The sequence below is a fragment of the Enhydra lutris genome, unplaced genomic scaffold (assembly GCF_002288905.1).
Source record: "Enhydra lutris kenyoni isolate GAN:26980312 unplaced genomic scaffold, ASM228890v2 scaffoldscaffold5, whole genome shotgun sequence".
In the NCBI taxonomy this organism is placed as follows: domain Eukaryota; kingdom Metazoa; phylum Chordata; class Mammalia; order Carnivora; family Mustelidae; genus Enhydra; species Enhydra lutris.
In genome coordinates, this window is record NW_019154089.1 from 1,682,665 (window position 1) to 1,699,707 (window position 17,043).

At 37.4% G+C, this 17,043-nt stretch overlaps 1 protein-coding gene across 2 annotated transcripts in view; it reads right to left on the bottom strand.

The window, feature by feature from the left end:
* Window positions 1-14,644, bottom strand: part of LOC111141125 (matrin 3) — a 30,234-nt gene extending 15,590 nt beyond the window's left edge. For both annotated transcript variants that reach the window (XM_022493471.1, XM_022493472.1), the window contains exons 1-2: window positions 14,519-14,644; window positions 2,491-3,578 (exon numbers count right to left, since the gene is read on the bottom strand). In XM_022493471.1, the coding sequence (XP_022349179.1) occupies window positions 2,491-3,402 (912 nt within the window). In that variant the 5' untranslated portion in view covers window positions 3,403-3,578; window positions 14,519-14,644. The remainder of the gene's footprint in view (window positions 1-2,490; window positions 3,579-14,518) is intronic.
* Between the last annotated feature and the right edge of the window lie 2,399 nt (window positions 14,645-17,043).

Sequence of the window (17,043 nt, forward strand, 5' to 3'; positions counted from 1 at the left end):
AATACCAGAGAGCAGGATTAAATGTTTAAAAATTTTCATTATCTACTTTCACCATAGGAATTTTCTCTCAAGTCATTGTTTCTGTATCAGCTATTAAATGAGAAAGGACCACAACTAAAGGTAAATAGTTGTTTTTTTTCAATAACGCAGATACTCAGAAAACATGAACTATGTTAAGGAAACTGGAATACATTAAGACAACCCGAGTGCTTAAACTTCTTAAAATTGGCCCAATTTACAAATATAAATTTTGCAAATCAATCAATCAATCAATGGACCTCAAGTAATTCTTAAATGTTCCCAATACTGTGGCATAATACCAAAACCAGCTAGGGCCTAAGCATTTTGACAGGTTTAAAATACCTCTTGCACTAGGGCAGGGTATATTACTCTTGAATCCAAAGTTTCATCAGATATTTAAAAACTTTTTTTTTTCATTAATTTAGATCCATTTAACTATAGTGTTTTATTAATATTATTGTTCAGGAACTAATAGCAAAATTTGGAGAGAAAAGATTAATCACATATAATAACTGAAACTTTTCTCTGATTAAAGCCCTCTTGCGGTTTCCTTTTATGGTCCTTTAGTGTTTTTCTATGTGCAAGCAACAAGGGTAAATACTGCTCAAAGTCAGAATAAGATTGCCAGCAATAGCTCTTGATGTATGAGGACTCCATTAGCAAAGATTTTAAGTCCCTTAGAATCACCTTCATTTGAAACACTGTAACTAGCTATTTTCCTTGGAATTTAGAGACCCTATCTGAGAACACTGATAATATTGCCCATTCTGCAAAAAGGAAGAAGTAACAGAAAAAACTGAGTCACCAAAGTTTTGTGGAACTTTTCATTAAATCAACTCCCACCAGAGCTAAAACTTTATCCAACATATTTGGAAAAAGACAACACTAAAGACACCTAGCAAATAAAATTCCCTTTTAGGAGTTTGGGGTCACATCTTCAATAAAAATTAATTTAGGAATTTAAATTTAGCATTTGATGTTAGTTTAGTTTATTTGGATTAAAGATTAAAATATTCTTTGTGCTGTACTTAATCTATTATACAATAATTCAAAAGATTTTTGTACTACAGAAATAAATTTAGCTAAGAATTAACTTCTTAAAGACATTTTTCAAAGTATTCTGTAAATTCAAATGGAAGAAGTCTATTCTCTTAATTACCTGAGGCAAAAATACTGAGAGCCAAACACAGAAAAGGGAGTGGCTGGTAATACTTTTAAATAGAATATTAAAAACAAAATCACCCATGATCTATGATTTAGTTTACTCAAAAAATCAAGGCACTAAAAATTGCATTTTAAAGGGAAAAAGATACGAAAAAGAAATGATCCTTCCAGATGTTACTGTAAAGAAAAAATCCTGAATAGTAATCATCAAATCCAATTTCATGGCAGCAACATGTTAAGTAGAATAACTGTACAGCACATCAGGAAATATGGACAGTCAGAGATCATAATCAAGCTATTAGAGTGCTATTTATGTTGACTTTTAAGTCAACTGCACTGTATATAAAAAAAAAATTCAGTGAGAATAAGTAACATTGAAAATGTTGGAAGAGAAAGGACAACGTATTTATAAGGGCATTTTGAAAAAGCTCCCATTTTGCTAGATGTGATAATTAAAGCAAAGGAGAATTATATATATATATATATATATATATATATATATATATATATATAAATTTTTTTTCCTTTTGCTCAAATGACTATACCAGAAGTCTAAGCCTAGTCAGAAAAAGAATATGCTTATGAGGAACATAGAGCGGGATACTGCAGTAGTTGATTTTTCCAAGTCTCTAAAGGGACAGATGCAATATGGGATAATAAAAAGTGAGTTTTGAAGTATGTTTAAGAAAGTTGTGGAAAAGGAGAAAAAAAATGATGAAAAATTTCAGTCATAGTATGAGAGTTTGTGTCAAAGGGAAATTAAAAAAGAAGAATGAACTAATCTAAAATATGAAACATACTGAAACAAACACCAGGGCTCTACATTAACTCTTTCCCTGTAGCCACAGATAAGGAAAAAAAGAGAATTGTTCAAGAATACATCTTTACTACATACAAATCAGCAATCAAGACAGATGGAGAGCTGAAATCTAGCATCCTGAATGGCAGAGCACATTGACTGCAAAAAAAAAAAAAAAAAATACTTAAAACAATTCAACAAAGCAGACAAAAAAACCTGCTTAAATATATGATTAAGAAGAACATATTGATGCCAAAAACCAACAAGATAATCCCAGTGGATGACAGCTTTGTGGCCAGAAGTAATCTAGGCAGATTGTATTAATGTAAAGCCCTGGTTTAATGCTCAAAAACAATTACCTTCCAAATAAAGTGTTCTCAAAAGCATAAAAATTCTCGATCAACTCAGTGTCACCAGACTACAGAATTAGAGTAAAAGATATAGGTAAATACAGAATAGGCACTACAATGTAAAAGAAATTAGAAGTATCTGTTGCATTAACTCACCTTATTAGAATGAACTGGCAAATCACATATAGAGCACAGATGGGGATAACCCTTCGGTAAGAGTCCATGGAAGTCTTCAATATTGCTACTTGGAGGAGCGCCCCTCTTTTTCTCAAAGAGAGATCTCTCTTGTAAGGGGCCAGGACCACGTCCCATTCTCTCATACTCACTGTCAAATTTATGATAGTTATGCGAAGTCTCACCAAAAAAAGAATCATCCCTACACCTTTCTCCATCTCTTAATCTGTCATCTTCATAATCCATTCTGTCATAATAACCAGATTCTTGAGAACGACTTCCATGGTCATAATCAAGCACTGGGTTGAGACTAGGACCACGATCATCAAAACTATCTCTTCTAAAGTGCCTTTTTTCTTCCCAATCATCCCTAGGTACTCTGTATGGTGGTTCCCGTGTAGCAGATCTGCCATCTCTACCATAACTCAATGTAGGGCCTTCTTCAGTTCTCCTTCTTTTAAGCTGTAGAAGGATTTGGGGCAAATTCTCAGGAGTAATCTTGTCCTCTGGATAACGACTCAGTTCATCTAAGTCTCTAGCAGACAGACCAAAGCTGGCCAAAATGTTACTGGCCTGGTCTGCATCTCCACGGTGTTGAGAAGACAAAGGGAGTGGACCTCTACTTCCAATGTTAAATATAGACTGCAAATTATGGGAAGAAGTACTAGCAGAAGACAGTGCACTATGAGCTCCTTGTTGATTCAATGAAGAACTCATTCCAAGATTCATTAAACTAGCAAGGCGTGCAGTACCCTGGTTCATCCTTCCAAGAGATGCTGGCATACTTAAAGACTGGGTAGCAGCAGCAAGAAGGCCTATTCCTGCTGCAGACAGGTCACGCCCATGACCCTGCGAGTCCCTACCGAGAGATGACTGCTGGAATGACTTGGACATTGTAGAACTATCTCTTGTCTAGTTTATAGACTTAAAAAAATTTTTTTAAAAGAAGGCCAAAAAGAAAGCTCAAGCTAACAAACTAGGTTAACTTTGCTTCAAAAAATGGTAACGCCAAGAAAAAGGATCAATAAGGACTGTAGAATCTTCTTCAAGCTGAGAACCAGCAGACAACTCTGTAGAAAAATAAGCAATTTTAGTCATAAATCCCTTTAAGTAGATGCTGTTTTTTTAGAAAAAAAACTTATGCATCATGTTGATTAAAAAAAAACATATAAGATCTCAAACTTACAAGGAACTTATTACATATCTTAAACAGATTCCAGATGTATGCAGAGCCTGCATATAGATATTTAAAAAGTAGTCTTTCATGCCAAAGTTTATTAAAGGGAATTTCATACTGAATTTAAAAACATTTCAATTGAAGGATTAGATGTCTTGAGTACATCAAAATTTCAATAAAAATATAGATGGGTCTCTTCTTTTGGAAGAATAAAAATACACCCTATAGTATGATGTTTAAGTTCCAGGAGAAGACTAAAAACAAACAAAAAATCAAGGTCAGCAAGTCAAAGATGAATCAGTTGTACTCTGCTTTAGAAAATGAGACCTATTATTACTATCAGAAAGAACCAAGTAAAATCACAAGTAAATGAAGCTTAGGAGTCAAGTACCTAGTATAAGATCTAAGACCAAACATAATAGTTGAGACCTTTATGCAGCAAAATCAATTTGAGGTAAAGACAGATGTGAAGAAAAACAAGTGACTTCCTAGTTTAAGGATTTCTGCACAAATTTAAGCCATATGACTAACTGCCTTCTTATGGTCTATCCTGTATCAGGCAGTGCTTATTTCATTTCTAATTTTAAAAAGTAAGGAGAACTAAATATGGTCAATATAGAAATAGGAGAACTCCCAAGAAAAAACCCAGGTACAGGAAGTATAGGTGATTTAAAGAAGTGAAACTCCCCTCTAAGTTAGCATCCATCAAAGCTCAGTTAATACTCTGGGCTACAGAACCTCCAGAGCTCAAAACCGGTAAAAATGAAAATGATATTGTGCTTATACAGATTTCTGTAAACTTTTCACAAGATTAGCCCATTCACTTGGAAATTTTAAATTCTGAACACAATCCCCCAAGATATGTCTCTGGATGAAATTACTTTCATTATCTTCCTTATTGTTTCATCTTAAATTGTTACAGAGGAATTTGCAAAGCATTTACATACGATTCTCATAAAATATCAAATGACATACATAACAAATGTTCTTGATGAAATAATTTTTTATAATCACAACTATATACCAAGGTTAAGTCTAAAGTTGTTTGCTATATAATTTAATTAAGAAGCATTGCTCGGTTAAGTTTCATACATTTGATCACCCATTCACCTATGCACTGGTGGTTTATTATTATTAAATTTTATTACATTACAAACTGGGCAATATTCAAGTTACAAGTCTATTATGGGACCAATTCCACCAATGATCGAATAAAGCAAGGAAACACTGGACATACAGTGGTAGAGAAGTATAAAAAAAAGTTGCAGGCAAGACTTAGTTAGATTTTACAAAAAGATGTAACAAAGTTAAAAAGACACAGAAATGCTATCAGAGGTGACTGGAATTACAGAAGATGTTTTTGCACACCAAGAGAGATGAAACTGAGAAAAGATACTAAAGAAACTAGTTCTAGATGAGATATACTATATATAAACTACTTACGCTTTAAGAATAATAAAGACAAGAGTTAAGTGGACTTTTCTGGATGACTTCGTATGTCTCACAGAAAATGCCATACAGAATGGCAGCTGAAATACTGTGCAAACATTAGGAGGACCCTCTAAATTTCCAGGTATACTTTATTTTAAAAGATCAAAACGTTTTAGAGGGTTCTAAAACCAGCATGTCGAAGTAACCATATTACTGTTAATGGCAGTTTTGCCCTTCATGGTACAGACAAAGCTGTGTAATACAGAAAAGCCAGTTGTTTTTCTTCTTTTAAGGATTATTCCTTTCCCTTAGGGAAATTATATAATAGTATTATGACTATGTAAAAAATTTTAATTGACATACTTTAAGGCAGTGACTGTTGGATTACAGAGATCTTAATTACTTTTCTTTGTAGCACATATGAAAGGGTGGATCTGTAAAAGGAAAGGTTAAGAGAAGATAAAAGATAACCTTAAGACAAAACAGAAAATGGATGTCAGAAAAACTCAGAAAAGAGCAAGACAAACGACAATGTAAATCCCATGACAACTTGTAATCTCGTAAAACTAACCATTATGTTTTTAAGACTCACAGTTTCAATTTAAATGCAGCCCCACACAAGGACACGAGAACATTATTACTGAAAAGTGACGTAAGTCAGACTTTTGACCCGAGCACAAATAATGTCTTCATTTTTTCATTAAAACAAAGAAATTGAGAGAAATCGGGGGCCTGGGTGGCTCAGTGAAGGTTAAGTGACTGCCCTGAGCTCAGCTCATGATCCCAGGGTCCTGGGATTGAGTCCACATCGGGCTCCTTGCTCATCGACAGGGAGTCTGCTTTTCCCTCTCCCTCTGCCCCTCCCCCTGCTCATTCTCTCTCTCCTTCCCTCTCTCCAATAAAATCTTAAATATTTAAAAAAAAAAAAAAAAAAAAAGGAAATTGAGAGAAATCAGACATGCCAGCATTGTTCAAAGAGCACTTAGGAAAATAGTTCCTTTAGTATCTTGGGTCAGTGATTAAAAAAAAAAAAATGACAAGCCATTTTAAAAGGCTCACTTAAGCAAGACCTACTGCCTATATTAAGGCTAGCACAATATTGAGGTGCTTACTAAATTACTTTTTAAAAGAGAGTGGCTTATTGTACTGTTTTCCCCCGTATTATAAAATTGCCTTCCCACAGTACCCTATACTACAGGTTAAGAAAGTTCAAAAGTAGTTCCTCTGAAATAACTAATCTAGAATGTAATTAAAAATCCAATTTACCCATTAAAATCTTAATGCCCATCAATGCAAAAAAAAAACCCTTTCTCACACACACACACAAAAAGCAGTACCTTCACCCTAAAAACACGAGACAATTCTAAATAACTAACCCAAGACAATTCTAAATAACTAACCCAGAGCTTAAACCTAGTTCATGACATAAGTGCAAATGACACTAAAAATGTTAACTTCACGGTCAACATCTGAATAACTGTATGTATGGTTAATAATTAAGTTTCACTTAGTAACATTCAATTCTTCCCATTCCATCAATAGCTTTATTGGATTTACTTTCTTCAGTTAAAAGAAGTGGAATACTAAAATACTACAGAACACGATTACAGGTTAACATATCCATAAAAGTTCATGGTAAAGAGAAGTAAATGGTCATTCCACATCTAGACTTCCTATATAAAATAACACTTTATTTGTCCCATTATTCATTCTTCCAGAGGATTATTTAGCAGGATTACCAAAATGAGCGTAAGAGGACTCTAGTTCTCTAAAACATTATAGAAAAAAAATTCACCTTTTAAATTCAGAATTTTAAAATGTTACGTCTTAAAGTTATCTACTACTACACTGAACTTTAGTTATGTTCTCAATTATGTGAAATAACTGCATCGTACAAACAACTATTTTTAATACATGTATAATCATAAAAGCTTGTAGAGATGCTTAGGAAAAGTTTCTTTATGTTGACGTGATTTTAACCCTTTAATCTTACAAAAACTTAAAAGCAAGAGCTAGAAAACTGTAGCTTCTTATAGTATTTTTCTCTTTCTGAAATAAAAACCCAGGAAAGTGTTAAGAATTTTCAGATTTCCCAAATGTTCTATGAAAGCCAAATACCCCTGTGATGTGTTAAATTATTCATGTGAAAATATGCCAAATATGTGTAAGGTAGCAATCAACATACCAATATAGCAAAAAAAAAATTCCAATCATGTCACCAATAGCACAGAAAGTTCACTATTAGTAATTTCAAAGAAGCATCATTTTGGAAGGTAGATGCTTAATTTTTGTCTTCAGTCACACAAAAGCAAAGATTGCTATGGTCAGAAGCACCTGATTCATTTCCAACTATAGTAAAGGGTAGGTTAATTATTCCTTAAAGTTTCACACTTTTAATTAATTTTATAATGGTCTCACAATTCATCAACATAGTTTCCAGCTTAAAGTTAGTAAATTTTTATTTTAATGTTAGTTTACCTTTTCTTAATAGATTTTCCAACTTGTATCTCGTCTTAAGGGTTTCATTTTTAAAAATGGATTTCCTATCTGAGCAATCTATCTTTTTTTAATCTATCTTTTATATAGCAAGCTTAAACTGTTTTGGGGATGCCTTTTTTTTTTTTTTGGGAGAGCTTAAACCACTTTAAAACCTTGTACTTTAATCTGTGGTTCTTCAGTGTCATAATCTCATTTTAGTATGGCATACCTTTGAGTGACAGAAAAGGTTTTTTCATGATAAAATGAACTACTAATAGTTCATAAACCTCTTAGGAAATAAAGTCCCAGCTCTATTCATTTCAGTTTTGTGCAAAGCAATATGCACTCCATCAAGCAACGGGGAAACAAAACACTAAAATGTAGTGCTGAGAAAGCTGAAAAACCAGTGTAAATTTTTAAAAAGTCCTTTAGGATTATCATTCTTAATCCATTTTACAGACCTGGATTCAACTTCTAGCCCACTTCTTGATCCTTAGGCTAATGATATTAGTGTTTGTTGAAAAGTGCCTTCAGCTGCTAAAACAGAAAACATGTTAATCAGAAGGGATTCCTATTCAGGCTCAGTAAAAATTTTCTTCTTCCTACACCTACAGCAACTTTTAATTAGATATTAAAAATTTTTGGATTAAAGCAGTACAGGATAGAAAGTTAATCCATTTACCAGACATTTGTGACTCCATCTGATTTTGATACTAGCTTGTCTTACTTTCCTCTCTACCTAGATTTAGTGAGCTTTCCTCAAGGTGCTATTTTGCATCCTTAAGACATTTCCACTTCCTTTTCAACTCTCAGTTTCCACAAACATTTGTACAGCTCTTTCATTTGGTATATATGGAGATTTTTACCAAATACCTTGATATGAATGCTAGTTCTATTACAAAATGACTGAGAAAATCACTTAACATTTGTTTTTCCATTTGTAAAATGGAAAATATCCATTCCATAAGACTGTAAACATTTAATAAATCAGTTCACATAGAACACTTAGAATGGTTACTGACACATGGTCAGGACTGTACTAATCATCTTCTTTTACATGGATGACCATAACAACCAATGAGAAAAACCTTAGTTGCAAAAGGACTGACCCAGAGACATATATTTCACTTGCACTGTACTCCCCATTTCATATGTCAACTTTAGTGTCTCATTCATTTCTATTCGAGGCTGGAATTCATATTTGAATTTTGCTACTGAACCACAAGTAAGCTTTAAGATACCAGATTTAAAGGCTGGCAGTAACTTAGATAACACTGAGGAAAAGAAGCAGAGGCGAAGGGATCTGAACAAATTAAACCTCTTCCTTTGTTTTCCATTACCAATCTACCTTTAAATTATCTTCTCATCCTTCAAAGTCCTTACCTCCCTGCCATAATCTTACTGCCTTTCAGCTGGCCTCTTTGCATCCATGTTTACAGCTTCCAATACAAACCTCCTAAAACATCACTATTTTATATACACCCTGCTAAAAAACACATTACTCCCTAACTACTTACCACATGAAAAGCACATCATGGTTCTAATGCCTTTCACGTTCTAGTTGCATCTTACGTCTCGAAATACATTTTCCACCATAAGCCAACACCTTATGCAAAAGACTTTAGAAGCAGTTATAGATCTGCTCAGTACTTACATAAATATATTTGCTGGACTATCTCCCCTTCTTCATTTTATACTAGTAATTCTCTTAAGGCCCAGCACTGCACCCCACTTTATATACAAACCACAGTGTATACAAACACCCAAGTTTAGAAAGGGAATGTTAACAACATCTTAGATACCTTCTACCTACCAATTTCCAATGCCATCATCTTCCCTTTCTGCAGTCCCGTATTTTTAAGTTTTATCACTTAATAGATACATCCTAAAGAATGTGTTTATTCTGCATTTATGACTTTTATGCACAAATTAACTTCTAATATGTACAGACTGTTTTTATCTACTTGTAAAAAACTGACTTATACATGAATTAAACCTCCATGTCACTGCAATACACACAACCACATGGCACATACACTATTTATTCTGCATATGATGAACATTCAGGCTGTTTCCAGTTTCCGGCCATTACCAAGAATGTTGGTATGAATATTTCTTTAACCCACTCAGCCACCCAGGCGCCCCGGTATGAATATTTCTTGGTGTCTCCTGAAGCTTCAGCTTTAACCTCCCTCCTCTGTGGTGCTTTTCCAGAACTATATAGCCCATACAAGGACACTCAGTTAAGCATTGTATCCTGCTGTTCCACATTTTCTTACATCAAGAATTTTAAAGTACACATGCTTGTAATTCCTTGATACTACTTTTCCTTTCTCAAACAATTTTAAATATTCACATATGGAATAGGTTCTTATAAAAGTTACCGTACCAAAGGTAGATATTTAATATCCTAGTAATTTCTACAAAGGGGAAAAAAACCATACAAATCATCTTGAAAGATCAGAAAGTTATCTTCATTAGCAACTAATGATACTGCAAATCAAAGATCCTATTTAAACTCTAGTATCAACTGAGTACTTTCCATACTAGCTGCATTTACTGCTGTTCAGAAAGACATCTACCATAGGTATCACGCTTTGCTCTCATTCAGCAGCAGTAGCTGGGATGAGTTACCTCACCCTCCCTTCATTCACCTTTTTTATTTTCCTACTAACTTGTTTGTATTTTAAGGTAGGCACCTACATCCACAAGCTACTGGGACTGCCAATCAAAGAGAAATGTCAGATCTGCTATTTTAAAAACTTCCCAGAAAAAAGCAAACTCTTTTTATCAACTAACCTTTAACTTTGGAAAAGCTTTTTAAACTAAACCAAAAAATTTTATTAAATTTTAAAAAATTTAACCTTAAAATTTCATTGCTACTTCATGCAAATCATGTTCAATTGCAAAGTCTTGAGCCTTATAAATGCAGAGAACATTAAAGTTTGATACACAGCTGGAAATTATATGGAAGTGCATCATATCAAAGGAACTCCATCTACTCAGACCTGCCACATTAATTATATTTGTCAGGCAAGATAACAGAACTTTATCATGTATCTCCTACTGTACTACAAGTTTGTACTTAACCTTATGATAGACACAGGCTGCAATAACTCAAAAGCTAAACTAGCAAACTTTAAAAACCACTTACAGGGGTGCCTGGGTGGCTCAGTGGGTTAAAGCCTCTGCCTTCGGCTCAGGTCATGAACCCAGAGTCCTGGGATAGAGCTCCCCATCGGGCTCCCTGCTCAGCAGTGAGCCTGCTTCCCGCCGCGCCGCCCCCCCCGCCCCGCCTACTTGTGATCTCTGTCAAATAAATAAATAAAATCTTAAAAAACAAAAACAAAACAAAACAAAAAGAAAAAACAAAAACCACTTACAAACATCTTTTAATGGCTACATATATATAATTCTCTCAAACCATTCCCTTTCCTCTCTGCTCCAGTTTTAACTATCCAGTAAAATTTTGTATATGTAAACTTCTTTTTTTAAATCAATAATTTCAGAGCTCTCAATCCCAATGATCCAATGAGAAGGCCCAATACAGAGCTATATTATGAATTACAGAGCTTCATGTCCTTGGACACTGTTATCCTTGGAATAAACACACATAATTGTGAAACTACAATGTCTACGACCCTTCCACCCCACCCTCAAAGAACTCAGTATTGTCCAACCGAAAGTCAAGTCCACTCAGAACCTGTTGCCACCAAGTGTGGGGCAGTTTTAATGCAACTCTAAGTAAAAAAATATATTTTAAAAACAAAGTATGTATTTTTTAAAAAGTACCTTTAACTAAAAAATGTGCTATGAATAACACTTTATTTTTTTTTAAAGATTTTATTTATTTGACAGACAGAGATCACAAGTGGACAGAGAGGCGGGCAGAGAGAGAGAGGGAAGCAGGTTCCCTGCTGAGCAGAGAGCCCGATGCGGGACTCGATCCCAGGACCCTGAGATCATGACCTGAGCCGAAGGCAGCGGCTTAACCCACTGAGCCACCCAGGCGCCCTGAATAACACTTTAATAAACCATTACCACATTCTTTGATTTTGATCATTGTTAAAATAGTTTAAAAGCTGCACTTCACACTGTAACTTAATTACCATCAGTCCCCATAATGGTAAATTAAATATTCTTATATAAGGATGCCTTCGGATTCCTCCATTTGTCTACATGTAATAACCAGGGTATCTTACATAATAAACACTACTTTCTGTCACTTCCGAATACTCTGCACTTTAGATTTAAAGAAACTAGCTCACTTCTATCCCAATTTCTCTCAAAAATACACGAGGTCCTAAAGAAACAAAACATGAGATACTGGTTTTTTAAGCAATCTAGCATGTATAAAAATGTCTCATCACTCTCCCCCTACAAAGATAAATGCAATTTCTTGAGGAAATGTCAGAAAAACACAAGGAAAGAAATATAATATCACCCATAATGCCAATGCCAACATCCAGAGCTAACAATTTTTGGTACATCTCTATTTTTATGCTTATTCACAAGTTCCTTTAAAAGCCAACAAAAAAGGAATTGAATTTGGGATCACCAGAGTTTTATTATTTTTTTTCCAAGTAATACTATATTCCATTATTTTCCCATCATTACTCTCCTCTTAAAACATTGCTTTAAAAAGCTACACAGATTTCTATCAGATGGCCACACTATTATTAGCACATCTGTAAGTGTTAAATCTTTCAGATTTTTAGCAAGCTTGGTAACTGAGATTACATTTATGTACACAAATCTTTTGTACACTGTTCCCTTAGGATAAATTCCTTTAAGTATATTCCTTCCATTTTTAAACCTATTTATTATAACATGAGTCTGAATCAAGTACCCAAACAACACACAAATGTTATAGAACACACCCGCAGCACAGCCACTGTTTATATTGCCACCACCTCCTTGGGCTTTAATCTTTTCTTCTATGAAACTAGGGATTTGAATTACATTTTCTGAAGTCATGTAAGACAATTTACTTGCTTTCCTCATGCCAGTATTTGTTTACCTATCATTAACTCATCTGTAATATTATTTAGCATTTACAATACCCTGAGCATTAATGAATATAATAAGTTTAAAGAATCCTTTAACATGCATAGTGATCAAATCAAGAGTGGTTTAATCCTTTCGAATTAGTTCAAAATGTTATGTAAAGTCAACTTCACTTAACAATATCTGAGAAGGGAGTTGTGCAAAAACTTCCTTTCTGGGTAAAATGTACGTTAATGTTATAACCATATAAATATTAAGTGCAAGGGGAAAAAATTGTAAACTTAAAGCACTTCACCACAAACATCTCCTGGCTAAAGATCTCTTTTCCCAGCCTTACATAACAAACCAGAACAATCCTCATTTAGTACTTAAATTGTGTTCAATTTCAAGTTTGCAAAAACATTCCAGGTAAGTGCAAAAGGCATACAAAGCGTTTTTGCAACAAAAATCATTGTCCACCTTCCATTTCTAAAACATTACTGCTGAAAAATTATGACGACAGACTGCGCAGACGACTGAGCCACTTTTTCAAAAGGAAATTCTCAACCTTTATGAAAATAGCCTAAAGCAGAATTTTTGCCCGCCGAGTACAACTGTTTAAATTTATCTGGGAGAAAACTGTTTTATCGACTACTCCAAAATCTTAAACCAAGCTCTATTCAACAGAACGCAGCATCAAGACAACAATCTCATGACTAAGAGCTGGGAAATAAACGACTCTCGCTTTATTCCAGCGCGCTTGAAAGACTAGAAATTTCGGAATCGCCATAAGCATTCTAGAAATATCTGTCTGGAAAACTGTAACTGATCCAATAGGAATATTCCACAGTATAAGGCCACAGAGCAGGAAAAACATCTAGGAGAATTCTTCCACGGCAAACGAGAAAAGTCCCTGTAAAACACCGAACATGGCACAAGGCTAGCAATGAAAAGAACAACGATGCACCAGCTACACCACGGTACTCCAAAGCCTTTGTCTGGAAACCGGAAGGTCCCACAACACACGATCCTCTTTAGAGGAACGCAGACTGATAATATCTCAATAAAGAGAAAAGGAAGAGGAGGGGACTCTCTAAGCAAGTCTCTTGGCTCGCAGCCTACTGCAGAAGGCTTTCTCCACGACGCAATACGAAAAACAAGCGTTAACGTTTCATTTTTCGGCCATTTTTACGCGATGGGGGTGGGGAGGAATTGTTTCTGAGGTCCAGCTAAAATCCCGCGCGGATGTGTGTGGGCGGGGGACAGGAGAGTCTTAGGGGGCGCTATGAAGCTATGGGCCAAAAGCAGAGCGAAGGCCGTGACACCAAGAGAAGAAAGAAACGCTGCTCAAACGGCTAAGCTTTTCAAAGTCTGCGAAATCCTCCATTTTGCGGCACGTTTTAAAGGGGCAAAGGGGGGGGGGAGCAAACACCTATCTGGAGCTGGCGCTATTCCAAGACTTCGCTGCTTAACTATTCTCCCCAAAAGGCAGGCCCCCTATGGACAGCCAGTCCCTCAGGCCTCGAGCGCTCCTCCCTTCGCCTCAGAACTGCAGCCCGCGTGTAACGGGCTCGTCGTCCCGCCCCCGCCCACAGCAAGCCCAAGACGCGGGAAGTTCGGCCGATCAGCTGCCCTTGGCGCCCCCCGACTCTCCCGCCGCACCCCCAGCCCTTGGCTGGCCGCGTGTCTCCCTCCGGGACCGCTCACCTCCGCCGCCCGAGGAGGATGGTTGCGCCGCCACTGCGCTCCTAACATGGCGGCCGCCGATCAGGCGGCTCACATACGCAGCGAGGAGGGAGGCAGAGCGGGCGAGCGGGAGCGAGCAAGAAAGGCGCGCCGCCGGCTCCCCGCGGCCCCTGTCGCCGTCGCTGCCTCCTCCCGGCGGACGCGGAGAGCCCCCGGCCACCCCACCCCGATTCTTACCCGCTTCACGCCTACCTTAAGGAAAGGGAGAGGGAAAAGGAGAGGTACCTCTCTCCCAGCGAGCGGGACGCGGAGGCTCCCACAATCCCCCGCAGCAACGGCGCTGGTAAGAGGTGGCAGCGGCGGCTGCAGCCCAAGAACAAACCGCTCTCGCGAGAGAGTACACCCACCCCCACCCCCTCGCGGGTCCTGTTTCTGCGCGCGCCAGGCCCCTCCCCCTACTCAGGGCGCGCACACCACTGCGCCTTCGACGGCGGTCGTTGTTCTCTAACCCTGGAGCCCGCCTGTGGCGGGAAATGCATAGGGAGCTACAGTTGATGAGTTCGAGTCCCATCCCCTAAAAAGATTTTCCCGAACCCTTAAACTTCATGGTGCAAAATTTAAATAGGGTATGCTTTAGAAGGGAGTCGCGGGACTCAGTGCTTAGATCTGATTTCTTCTCTGATTATTCTCTCAGTATTTGCCGAGGAGTGATAGCAAGGGCCAGACGCCGGAACCCATACCATTTTGGCTAGTTTTTAATCTCAGTAATTCCGTGGAGAGTCATGGAGGCAGAAGACGGAGAACCCAGCCCATTCAAATAAAGACCACCGCGCCACTTTGAATTTGAATGAATGTAAAACGCCCGAGACTGATAGAGGTTCCCGAAATGCACATGTGAAAATCCCGAGGCCGACTTTGAGATACTGCCTTAAGTAAATAAGTGAATACAAATACTACTAACACTCAAATATTTAAAATCTTTACTATGCTGAATCGGATTCGCATCTTTGAAAAATCGTTCAGGGTCCTCTGTGAAGATAGTGGAGAGGGCAAAGATGGAGAATACCACAGACCAATAGAAAATTGAAGAGATCTTCTAGTTCAGAACTCAGCTCTTGTTCATTTCACTACTGAAGATGAGGAAGGGGAGGGTCATGGATGAATGACAACTCCATGGTTAGCAGTGCTGTTAAGGGGGCACTGGCAGAGTACCAGGAGACTATAAGGCAAGATGTTTGGCATCAATTTTAAAGTAAGGAGTGGTATTTATGGGTCTTGAGCTCAGGGGGAAAAGATGTGGGTTAGTGGCACATTTGAGTTAATGACATAAATGAAGCGATGGGATTTGGAAGTTAAGCTAGAGACAGTACAGTGAAAAGAGGTATTAGGACCTTGAGAAGCAAATCAGGTAGAGCTGAATGGCAAAGGAGATCAAATGAATACAGAGGTAGTGGGGAAAAAGCAAAAAGTTTTGGGAAGAGCAGGGAGGCACACAAATTGTACTGCCTTGGGAGCCAAAATAGAGGTCAAAGTGATCAACAGGGTCAGATGCTATCAAAAGCGAAGACTAGGACTAAAAACATCTACAAAAGATTTAGCAACACGGACGTCATCCTTATTATGGACTTGCTCCAGTAAAGTGGGAGAGGAAGTCAGACTGGAGGTGTATTGAAACAGGATGGAAACTACTCAATGCAGGAAAGGTTTGGCTATTAAAACTGGAGAAAGCAGGGTTGAGTTTTCCAATTTGCTAAGAGTTTTGTGGGTTAAAAAAAAAAAAAAAAAAAGTCTATTTTACAGAGAGCACAAGCAGGAGGAGTAGAGTGAGAGAATTGCAAGTGGACTCCACACTGGGCAGAGCCCAAGGCAAGGCTCTGTCCCAGGACCCCAAGATCATGACCTGAGTCCCACGGTCAACTGCCTGTGCCACCCAGGTGCCCCTTACTACGGGAGTTTTGAACACAACGAAAATGTTGGTAGGAAGAGTATTTTAGTAAAGTATTGGTTGAAGAAAAACAAGTTAGAGGGATGATTTGTAACAGACACTGAAATAGGATCCAGAGAAAGGAGACATGCCTTTAACAGGAGGCAGAGAGATGTGGAGTTCTCATTAGGTTTGGTTGAAGCCTTGGGAATTGAAGGTGACTTCAATTTTGTGACTAAGACGTCATTGAGGGCTAGAGTTGAATAAGGGACAATTAAAAAAAAAAGACTTTATTTATTCATGAGAGACAGAGAAAGAGGGAAGCAGAGGCAAAAAATAGGCTCCCTATGGAGCAGAGAGCCCAACATGGGACTTGCACCCTGGGATCAGGACCTGAGCTGAAGGTAGATGCTTAATTGACTGAGCCACCCAAGTACCACAAGGGACAATTTTTAAATAGCCATGGTGAAGAGTGGAACTGCAATCCCACATCTGCATTTATGTTGTATAACCATTAAGAACTGAGGCGCCTCCAAATTAAGTGATGTTTAAAGCCTACTGGTTAGCTCTGGAATGAAATTTTGGGGGATCCAAATTCCTCATTGAGTCTTGAGTCGTCCATTCAAAACCATATCTGCCTTCCACTTGGTGAGACTTTTGACTCCAAGTAATCTTGGCTATCTTGGCTAAAACTTCCCTTTATGTTGTTTCCAGCTCTTAGATGAAAGAGGCTCTGCTCCTTATGAAGAAACATGAATGCATTTTAGAACTAAGATATGCACTTACCCATGCTTTTGTATAAGGCTGTAATGCCATCTGGTGATCATACAAAGAAGGAAAGTCAAACTTTATC